Source organism: Crocuta crocuta, unplaced genomic scaffold (assembly GCF_008692635.1).
Source record: "Crocuta crocuta isolate KB4526 unplaced genomic scaffold, BGI_CrCroc_1.0 scaffold158, whole genome shotgun sequence".
NCBI lineage: Eukaryota > Metazoa > Chordata > Mammalia > Carnivora > Hyaenidae > Crocuta > Crocuta crocuta.
In genome coordinates, this window is record NW_027532590.1 from 418,046 (window position 1) to 429,728 (window position 11,683).

Genomic DNA, 11,683 nt, shown 5'->3' on the forward strand with positions numbered 1-11,683 from the left:
CTCACTCTGAAAGCTTAAAATTTCCCTCCTTTGCTCAGGAAGAGATTCAGGTTGGCTCTTGAGTCCTCTTGACCCTTAATAGTCTATGGTAGCTTCCTTGCCATTTGATATGTGAAGATGTTCTAAACTTACTTTGTGCATTTCCTGTCTCAGATCTGGTCTCATCCATCTCTTCAAGAAGCCCAGGGAAGGCACCTGGGCTATTGGAAAAGAGTAGCCAACAGCACACTTGGGCAGGATAGTCATTGCTCTTGGGGTGGTCTGTGTGTGTGTGTGTGTGTGTGTGTGTGTGTGTGTGTGTTCGCACATGTGTGTGTTTAGTTTTATAGCTAAAATACCTTGTAATTTATATTGATAAATTTACAAATACCTTGTAAATTTGTATTGATATTTCCAGTTCAAACTCAGGACAACAGGATGGTTATATATCTCCTCCTCTGTATTATATCTCTACATCATTTCTTCCTCATTAAGATTCATAGTTCTCAGGGAAATAAGAGGTGCTAGAATTAGTACATGCCATGACTACTCATCTGCTTTTTTTCCACATTACAGATCTTGCAGTCTCTGAATAGTGATACTTATGCTACTACCACCAAATATGATTACTGAAAATAATTTGAAAAAATTGTTTTTGCGTATGCTCTCCTAATTCCCAGTTTTTTATGAGTTTATTTATGTCTGAATTGTCAGATCAGATAGCCATTACCACTGTAACATCTCCCCTTTCTCCTTTATTTTGTCTTGGTTTATGCTCACCACCAGTCTTTATGTTGATGTCTCTACCATTTTGGTTGTCTAGAGCTCGCACTCTGGTAGATAGGAAAGACCCATGATATAATAATTCCCCGTGTTTATACATACTGATGATAATTTGTGTCCTTGATATTTGAAAGTCAGATTTTTCTAGCTATAAAGTTTTTAGCTCACATTTTTGAGTACCTTAAATGTGTTACTCCCATTTTCTTCTGCTTTACAGACTGGCTGTTGAAAATCGAATAATTTTCTTTTCCTTGTAAGTTGTGAGTTCTTTTTCTTTTCCTCAGTGCTCACTGCCTAGATGCATTATCACTGGAGAGGCCAAAAGGTGCTATCCTAATTCTGTCATCCTTTCTGCATCGATTAGCACGAATTTTGGATTTTGTAAAAATGGTAGTGATTGTGGCAGCAGCATGGTTTTGGGAGTTTTCCCAAATTCTCAAAAAGAGATAAAAGAACTCAACAAAAGAATTCAAACAAACATACCCAAACCCCGGCCCATGGATAAGCTGTACAGAGCATCCCCAGGAACACAAGTGGGTGCAGATGAGACCCCAACACTGCAGACAGACCCTGCGTGACGGAACAAGACAGGCCAAATGTCAATAGTTGTTGAGGCTGGTGGATGCATACGTGGGGTTTGCTAAATGTTTTCTCCAAGTTCTGCAGAATGATCTAGTACCATTAATTTGAGTGTGTTTAGGTACAAATTAAGAATGGATAACAAATTTGACTTTCCATAGACTCTCCTAGTCCTTTTAGGCCAGTCATTTATTTGGGGGAGTGTGTAAAGTTACAATAAATGTTATTCTTTGGGAAGCTTAAGAGTTTTCAAAAATGGGGTGCCTGGGTGGCTCGGTTGTTAAGCATCTGACTGTTGATTTCAGCTAAAGTCACGATCTCATAGTTCGTGAGTTCAAGGCCCACGTCGGGCTCTGGGCTGACAATGTGGAGCCTGCTTGGAATTCTCTTTCTCCTTCTCTTTGCCCCTTTCCTGCTCTTACTTTCTCAAAATAAATAAACAAAATTTTTTTTTAAAAATGCTAAAAAAATTGTTACCAAAGATGAAAATAGGTTATTTGCTAGCTTCAGAAACTACTTTTTTAAAAATTTTTAAAGTTCTTTGTTTTTTATTTGGAGAGAATATGAGCAGGGAAGAGTGGTGGAAGGAGAGAAAGAGAGAGAATTTCAAGCAGGTTCCATACTCAGCACAGAGCCCTATTGGGGACTCAGTCCATCATCCTGGGATCGTGACCAGAGCTGAAATCAAGAGTCGGACGCTGAACTGACTGAGCCACCTAGGTGCCCCCAGGGACTCCTTTAAATAATATCATTAAAAATTGTCAAATCAGTCCCACTGTTGGAGTTGAAGATGTTATTTCACTTTTGAGTTACTAAGGTCCAAGGAGGTAATGTTCTCATAGTACAGACTCAGCTCATTTTCCTCAAATATGATTGTCTGGCAGCATTCTGATTCTCAGAATAGGGAATGTGATGTTAATCACTAATTACTTGGAGACCTGACCGTCTTCATTATGTTTAATGTTTAGCTTGTAGCACTCTTGTAGCTGAGTCTGTATATATCTGGTTATTTTTTTCAGGAGTAGACTAATGTCTTGTGAATAACAGGAGTTTTCTTCATCTGAAGTCATTAAACTATTGCTTTAGTCCATGCTGTACTAATCATCCCAAAAGGACAATTTCCCAGAAACTTAACTGACTCCCAGGTTGTGATCAGACCCTGACTGTTTGTCGCAAATGGCCACTTCATGGAGCTTAAAACGGACTTGATCTTGGTGAAAGAGGAGTCCATGGCTAAGAAAAAAACTTTACTGTCCGTCACTGTTCTTATTCACAAAGATTCTTTCATGTTGCTTATACCTTCTTCCCTTATGCACATGCTGACTTCTTTTTAAGGTTTGGGGCAAGTATGTTAAGAAGTTGGGTGATTTTGCAAAGCCGCAGAATATTGACTCGGCCGTGCAGTGCCTGAACGAACTTATAACCAACACACTGCACCACATCCCAGATGTCATCACTTACCTTTCAAGACTTAGAAACCAAAGTGTGTTTAACTTCTGCGCTATTCCACAGGTATGCAGAGTGGCTATTCTTGTTATATGGGAAAGGTGGAAGCTAAAGGGAGTGGTGTGCTGGTGCTGATGGAGGTGGAGAGAATGCATTTTCTATTTTGGCTTGCTGTATTCGGGAATATGGTTCCTTAAAAAGATGACTCTGGTCTATTTGCTTTGGCTGGCGAAGAGGCAGGCAGTGTCTCACCATACGTCCCCTTTGTTCCACGACCACCACACTCAGCGCAGCCTCACTAGATCCTTATTCTGACAGTAAAATCCAGAGCTTTGGCTTAGATGTATGGGGAGTGCTGGATAAAATATGTAGGTGACAGTGTTGTCATTACAAAGTCTTAAGTGCCTAGTTTATGCTGGGCTTTTCCTAGACTCAGGAGAACAGTACCTGATCCTATGGACCTAGCCCCTCAGTACCCTAGGAGCTTACACTTTTTAAATGCCTTTACCAATTATTTCAGTTTTAACTCCAATAAATTAAAGTTCTAGGATTTAGCTGATTTGGAAACTCGATTTAATCTTTAAATGGCCAATCTTGAATGGTCGTTGGAACTAAAATCTGTATGCCTGACTTGGGTTTCCGTTTATCCTAGAAATAATACACCTTTGAGCTTGAGAACTATCCCTCCTTCCCATTTGTACCCTATCCCCTCCATGCTGCTTTTTCATGTATAATGGTTGTGTTTGTTGTCGGAAAAATAGGAAATTCTTTGTAGATAATATTTTTTTGAGATACATTTTTTGGCTCTATGACTCATTACTCTAGCATAGAAAATGTTGTATTGACTCCTGTTTGTTTTTTCCAAATAAAAAGGAGCTTTCGTGGTCAAACCAAAGAATCATTTAAGACTGCAAAGACCACTTGAGTCTGGGTGTTGTTGAGGAAGGGAGGAGAGGGAAAGGTACAAGTTTTGATATGCTTTCTTCATAGGTACTTTTTTTCTGGTTAGTTACATGTTAGCTCTTTGGCACTTCCTTATTCTATAGAGGATTTTTTTTTTTACGTTTTCACAATGGCAATTGCTTATAGTACCATTCCTTTTTTTTTATGAAGTGAAATGAATTAGCATTTTCTTTCCTCTCCCCCTCCTTATCTCTAGGTAATGGCCATTGCCACTTTGGCTGCCTGTTATAATAACCAGCAGGTATTCAAAGGCGTAGTGAAGATCCGAAAAGGACAAGCAGTAACTCTAATGATGGACGCCACGAATATGCCGGCTGTCAAAGCTGTAATATACCAGTATATGGAAGAGGTGGGTTTCTATTTAACTACCTGGATCATTTCTAGCTGTTTGGGGGATTTAAATAATGTCATTATTTAAATAGTTCGTATTTGGACATTAGATGATCCTAACAACTCACTGTGTTATGGTATAAAGAGACAGGACAGGAGTTGGTCTCTTGTATGCGGAAATTTTGTATATGCACGGGTTGCTGACTGTGCAGACTTGCACAGCACCCCGGTGAGAGGGGTACAAGGCAGCCAGCCTTAGGGTGGAGATCCTAAGCAGAATCATAGGCTTTGAGCTGGAAGCTCATGTTAGAGGCCAACCAGGATTTTTGTTTTATGGGTGAGGAGAATGAGGCTAAGGCTTTCATGTGAATGCCGTATCTGACCGAGAAGATCTGGGACCCCGGTCCATCCACACTGCCTCACATCCAATCCAGTACTTTCTACTACTTCATAGGCCTCAACTGAGAAACCACCACAGGGAATTTCAGCAAAGGAAAACCATCAAGTTGCAATGATTTCTAAATTTTCTTTCTTTTTAATAATCTTTTTAATGCTTTTGCTTATTTTTGAGAGAGACAGACATGGAGTGCAAATAGGGGAGGGGCAGAGAGAGGAAGACACAGAATCCAAAGCAGGCTCCAGGCTCTGAGCTGTCAGCACAGAGCCCAATATGGGGCTCAAACCCACAAACTGTGAGATCCATGACCTGAGCTAAAGTCAGATGCTTAACTAACTGAGCCACCCAGGTACCCTGATTTCTAAAGTTTCTAATGCAGATCTCATTTCAAGTACCAAAATCATCCTATAAAACAAAACATACTTGTTCAAGTCAAATCTCCTTCTATGGAGGGTATAATACATGACTAGGTTCAAAAAAAAGAAAAACCCTTTTCTTAGAGGCTAAAACTCTATAATCACTAGGTCTTAGATCAGTGGTTTCTTTTTCGTTTTTTTTCTTTTTAATATTTATTTTTTTTTGAGAGAGACAGAAACAGAGTGAGTGGGGGCAGGGGCTGAGAGAGAAAGACACACACAGAATCAGAAGCAGGCTCCAGGCTCTGAGCTGTCAGCACAGAGCCTCACATGAGGCCCGAACCCACAAACCACAAGATCATGACCCAAGCTGAAGTTGGATGCCTAACTGAGCCATCCAGGTACCTGAGCAGTGGTTCTTAATTAGAGATACTTTTGCACCTCCTTTCCTGCAGGGGACATTTGGCAATATCTGGAGACCTTTTTTTTCCTTTTCTTTTCTTTCTTTTTTTTTTCTTTCTTTTTTTTTTTTTTTCATTGTCAGTCTGGGGAAATGGGTGGCTACTGCCTTCTGGTGAGTGGAGGCCCTGAGATCCTTAGGTATGTCCTTACTGAAGATTGAAATACTACAGAAATACACGGAAACATAACAAGACCTTCCTCCCTCCTCTTCCCCAGAGAGAACTACTGTGCCTTTACAGGGATGTGATTTGTAATAGCGGTTTCCTCTGAATAGAAGTGTGCAAAAACAGTTATTTCCTCTGGTTTCTATGGCATATTGCACATTCTCCTTGGAGTTCTCCCTGTCTTCTATCTGACAAACTTTGGCCTTGCGCATTTCTACCAGAGGTACCTGTAGAAGGTGTAAGAGAAGACCAAAATTTTTTCTTAACCTGAAAATTAGTGATTGAAGTGTTAAGCCGTTGACCAAAAAATTGCTGCTGATGAGACTGGGGACAGTCTTGTTCAGCAAAGAGCCAGTGCTTACTCTGAGCTTACTGTGTGCTGGCATAGCACCCAAAAAGGTGGGACTATTAATATCAAGGAAACTTGAGGCTGGAGCCGTAATTTGGACCCAGATCTGGCTGACTTCAGACCCTAGGCTGTTCACTACAATTTTGAGGGGGTTGGATTATCCTTTCTAAACTGAGTAGTACTTTATGAGGCACTTTTTTTCCATTTTATATAAATTAGAATCCTTTTATGTACCATGTAGTTCAGAGAATATTTAGCTTTAATAGTGACCACCAATTTCAAAAAACCACTTTTTAAAAATGTAGCTAGTTCCATTACTATATTAAGTTCAGATGCTATCTGGTATTTTCCTTAACCATTGGAATTAAATCCTAGCTGTGATTAACAGTTTGATTTGGGACATGGGTACACACACTGTGTACAGCTGACCCCCCTCCCACTGCTTTTGTAAATAACTTTTTATTAAAACACAGTCACACCCATTTGCTTATGTATTGTTTGACGTGGCCTCAAAATACAGTAGCAAAGTTGAGGAGCTACAGCAGAGGGTGGCTGAAAATATTTTCTGGCCCTTTAAGGAACACTGATTGAGGTCATCAGTTTTATTTATTTATTTATTTTTTAAATATTTTTATTTCTAGGAGAGAGAGGGAGAGAGAGACAGCGTGAGCAGGTGAAGGTCAGAGAGAGAGAGGGAGACACAGACTCTGAAATAGGCTCCAGGCTCTGAGCTGGCAGTCAGCACAGAGCCTGACGCGGGGCTCGAACCCACGAACCGCGAGATCATGACCTAAGCGAAAGTCGGACGCTTAACCGACTAAGCCACCCAGGCGCCCCGAGGTCATCTGTTTTTAAGCTACTATGGGGAAACCCAACATAATTTGGAGGAAACATTAATACTTGAGTTGATTTGATTCAGAAAAATCTCTGAAGTCTTTCAAGTCCAAAGGAATAAAATGTGATAATGGTTTTAATGTCAGCATGAATGAAATTTCAACTTAAAACTTTTTGTTTGAAGACCACAAGTTGTCTATTTGCTGGTGTCCAGATATTATCCCTGATCCTACTTGTTCTCACTGACCAAGTCTGTCCTTTGCAGGAAGGCTGCAAGCCTTCTGTCAGTGTGGGACACCTGAGTGGCTCAGTTGGTCAAGCATATGAGTTTGGCTGAGGTCATGATCTCATGGCTAGTGAATTCGAGCCCTGCACTGGGCTGTGTGCTGGCAGTTCAGAGCCTGGAGCCTGCTTCAGATTGTGTCTTCTTCTCGCTCTCTGCCCCTCCCCAGCTCGTGCTCTCTCTCTCTCTCAAAAAATAAACATTAAAAAAAAAAAAAGTAAGAGTTAGAGGGACACTCAAACCTTCCTGAGTAGGTAGGCACTGCTCCTCAGCGCCCTCTGTTGCCCTCGAGCTGCCTCAGCTTCAAACCAGTCTGGATACCTGTCAGCTGGTGAGCAGCTCAGCTAGCTATTTTGGGACAGGAACAAATACTCAGGCAAACAGCCAGAAGCTGTTGTTTCCTTCTATGCCAATGCTCATTCCCCGGCGAGGGCAACCTCTCTCAAGCGGGCACACCTTCCCATTTTACCCTGCGCTGCCGTTCCTCTAGAGTGTCGTCATGTTCTCCAAGCCCTTTTTGTGCACACAACTCAAAAGTGTGGCCCTCAGGCCAGCAGCATTGGCGGCCCCTGGGCACTAGCTAGAGCCTCACCCCTACTCAAACCCACTGACTCAGAGTCTGCCTTTACCAAGATCCCCAGGTGATTCCTGTGAACAGAAAGTTTGAAAAGCAAACTGCTGGGGGTGCCTGGGTAGCCTCATCGGTTGAGTGTCCGACTCTTGATTTCGGTTCAGGTCATGATCCCAGGGTTCTGAGATCGAGTCCTGTCTGCCTCACTGGTCCTGGATCCTGCTTAAGATTCTCTCTCCCCCTCTGTCCCTTCCCTGCTCATGTGCTCACTCACTGTCTGTCTCAAAACAAGAAAAGTGCTGCTGTACCTCTCCATCCTCTCCTCCTCATCTGGCTCTGCCTTGAACCATGAGAGGAAGTGAAAGATTATATGTTGTGAACTCTCTCCACTTCTCTGTCCTCCGCTGCTGTGTGAGCCCAACCCCCGCATGCATGCGCCCCTGCTCCCACCTCTCGCCCCCTCAAGATCTGCCTCCTCTTTATCTAAAGCCCCCTCCTTTCCAGGTGCCTCCTCTAGTTTGCACTATGGCCACTCAGCTTCAAAAAGTAAACAGGTCAATGCTTGGCTTGACTTTGCCCCTCTTTACTTCATCCCTTTCCTCCTCGTCTCCGAGGTAAGCTTCTCGAAAGATACATGTACTTCATGTTACTGATTCCCATTTTTTTCTCAATTCAACTTATGCTAGCTTTTGTTCCTACCTTGTCAGAACTTTTCTTTCTTTTTTTGTTTTTAAATATTTATTTTTGAGAGACAGAGACAGAGTGTGAGCGGGGAAGGGTCAGAGAGAGAGGGGGACACAGAATCTGAAGCAGGTTCCAGGCTCTGAGCTGTCAGCACAGAGCCCAAAGCAGAACTTGAACTCAAGAACAGCAAGATCATGGGGCAAGTAAGGGAATTCTGACTTTTTACTTTATTTCTGTATCTTGTTTTTATAAGCTTAACTCCATTATCTAATTTTTTTTGAAAAGAAATTATAGTTTCATCCATTTTTCTGTTCTTTCTAGAGTTATTCTTGGTAGCCTAATATTAGATATCAGATATCATTAGCATATTTCTGTAGGCTTTTTTTTTTTTTTTTTTTACAGTGAGCTCTCTGCCCATTGTGGGGCTTGAACTCATGACCCAGAGATCAAGAGTCACATGTTCTACTAACTGAGTCAGCCAGGCACCCCTGTGGGCATATTCATTTCTTTTGTCATACTAAATTACAACTGTGCCCTTTTGGTGGGGAGGTGGGAGGGTGGCAAGAATATAATTTATGTCTGGAAAAAATACCCATTATATGACTCAGTCGGTTAAGCATCCAACTGTGGCTCAGGTCATGGTCTCATGGTTCATGGGTTTGAGCCCCACATCGGGCTCTGTGCTGACAGCTCAGAACCTGGAGCCTGCTTCAGATTTTGTGTCTCCCTTGCTCTCTGTGCCTCTCCCCCACTTGTGCTCTGTCTCTCTTTCTTTCTCAAAAATAAACATTTAAAAAAAATTTTAAGTACCCATTATATAATGAAAATTTTGAGTAAAAAGCTATTTAAAAAACATGCCTGCTCTGTAATCTTCCTCTTCTTTGTCTGGGCTCACATCATTGTCTCTTCCCCCCTCAGTCATCTCTTAACTGCTTTGTCAGCTTAGTAAGGGCCTCCTGAGTGCCAGGCACAGTGCTGGGCTGGAGGTAGAAAGGTGAGTAAAATGTGGTGCTTTAGAGACTTGCAGTCTAGTGAGGGAGACGCATAGAAACAGGTGCATTCAGCGCTATGTGGTAAGGTAGGAGTCTGTGAAGGAGAGTGGCATGTGGCCCAACCTGGGGGTTCAAGGCAGGTTTTCTAAAAGACTAACACCTAAGACTTGGGCAACAGGTAAGAGTTAAGCTATGTGAAGGAGTGTGACAGGGGCATTCCAGGCAGAGGGAACGGTGTGAGCAAAGAGGGGAACAGATGCATGCAGAGCATCACAAGTGTAAGACAACAGCGTCTTACAGTTGTAGAGTGAGAAGAGACCACAGGGTGGAGCAGCAGGTGAAGCTGGAGAGATTCAGTGGGCCCAGGTCAGGGGCACCCTCACGTTCCACATCGTGGAGCTCAGACCTTATTCAGCAGGTGGTAGCCACTGAAGGTGTCCGGCAGAGGTGTTTAGTTTCTTTGGTGACAATGTGGAGAGCAGGTGAGTGGACATCAGGACCCCGGAGAGTCAGGAGCCCAGGCTGGAGGTTGGTAATAGCTCAGATGAGAGGCAGCTGTAGTTGCAAGCATGGAGGTGAGGCCTAGACTCAGCAAATGTGCCAGGTTTGTGGAGGGGTAGGAGGGGTGAAGGCACCAGGAAGACTCAAGGACAGCTCTCTGGCGCCCTGCTTCTCCTCTCACTTGTCTTTTGCTAGCCTATTGCACACACCACAGTTCCCCTCTTGTTTGTCTGGCCGTGTTTGCCCGGTCTTTTCCAGTATCATTTCCCCTCTTCTGTGTTGCTCTCCTCCAGCCCAACAAACTGTGCTGACATTACCAGGCGCCACTGTGCCCCTGGCTCTGAGGCGTTGGGGATGCGGAGGTCAGGGAGCACCTGGGTGGCGGGCTTCCTTGCTCCCTAGGACAGGCTGTGGGATTACACAGGCCTCGGTTGACATCCTGCTTTATTAGTGGAGTGACTAGGGGGTGCTTCCTTTCATGTTCTCTGAGTCTGTTTCCTCATAATGGAAATGGGGACATAAAATACCTGTTTAGGGTTATTGTAAGAGGTAAACACAGAAGATGTTTATAAAGTTCCGAGGACTCAATAAAGTGGTGCTTACTGTTTTTTCCCCCTTTCTTTAACAGATTTATCATAGAATCCCCAGCTCAGACCCATCTTCTAGTAAAACAAGACAGATCATCTCCACCATCAGGACACAGAATCTTCCCAATTGTCAGCTGATCTCCCGAAGTCACTACTCCCCCATATACCTGTCATTTGTCATGCTCCTGGCTGCCCTGAGCTGGCAGTATCTGAGCACCCTGTCCCAGGTCACAGAGGACTATGTTCAGACTGGAGACCACTGACTGGGGAAGAGTGGAATGGACTGACCTTTCCTTGAAGGAAGGATGTTGGTTACCCGCCCCCTTATTTCCCTCCTGCTCGATCCCTAAGAGAACTCTGTGGACTTGGACCTTTAGAAACTGTGACCTGCAGTTGAGAAGATGAGGATAAACGGGAAGGATACCTCCCGCTTGGCAAGCAGGCACTTGTGGATGGGCTCATGTCTGCGCACGGTGGCCACAGCAGAGCGCCCCTCGCTGCAGGGCCGGGCAAGTGGTTGCGTATGCGGTTGCCACGAGATCTTGTTTAGCTGAGTCCTGGCTAGAATTCTAATGGAATGTATTTAATTTGAAGCAACCTTGGAATACGTGTCCTAATAGAAAGTGAATTTTCTCGGTTTGGTTCTGATTTTTCTCATTTTGTTTTCTCTTCAGTTGATTCGAATGTGGCAGGTGTCAGTGTTTGTAGGTCTAGGTGGTGGTCCCATGTTTCCCATGAATGCAGACTGTCTTCTGTACATGAACGCTAAGGATTCACTTCTGGGTGTTCTGGAATTGTTTCCTCATTTGAAAGGAGATTAGCTTTCACAGAGAAACTGCAGGATTGCCTTTGGGCCCACTGTAGAAGATTGGCCTCCAATTAAGGCTGACTTTTTGAGAAGACACCATATATAAAGATGTGTTTCTAATAAAGAACTGAATTACTTTGCATTTGTCAAGGGCAGTTCACTTGAAAGCCTGGATGCGCATGGCAAACAGGAACCCAAGAGTTGGCGTTAGTGGTCAAGGGCTGGGGTCCCGCTGCTGCCGCCACAGAGCCAGCCGGAGCAGTGCCGAGAAAAAGGATCCAGGGGCCCAGCCCCAGCCCCACTGTGCCCACTGGAGGTGAGCGAGTGGCAGCATTGCCTCACTGCCCAGCCCGTAACCTGCATTAACTCTGCCAGCCTGCTGTACAGTCGGCCAAGTCTCTTAGCTGCAGCAGAAATTTGATCACGTCCAGGGGGCTTTTTGTGGTTCTTCTTATTGTGGTTGTGGTGGTGGTTGTTTTTAATCTCGTTTCTTTTTTTCAAAAAATTGTGTTTATACACTCAACAAACACAAAAGTGTTTTCAGGTGATGGGCTCAAAGCCAAATGTACTTAGCCTAATTCTTCTAGCATCGCTGTTTGCCTTCCTCTTTATCTC

The 11,683-nt window shown here is 43.6% G+C and overlaps 1 protein-coding gene across 1 annotated transcript in view; it reads left to right on the forward strand.

Annotated features, from left to right (window-relative positions):
• Positions 1–11,210, forward strand: part of FDFT1 (farnesyl-diphosphate farnesyltransferase 1) — a 36,885-nt gene extending 25,675 nt beyond the window's left edge. The window contains exons 6-8 of the mRNA XM_077779667.1: positions 2,677–2,853; positions 3,947–4,099; positions 10,302–11,210. Of these exons, the coding sequence (XP_077635793.1) occupies positions 2,677–2,853; positions 3,947–4,099; positions 10,302–10,523 (552 nt within the window). The 3' untranslated portion in view covers positions 10,524–11,210. The remainder of the gene's footprint in view (positions 1–2,676; positions 2,854–3,946; positions 4,100–10,301) is intronic.
• Positions 11,211–11,683: the final 473 nt, after the last annotated feature.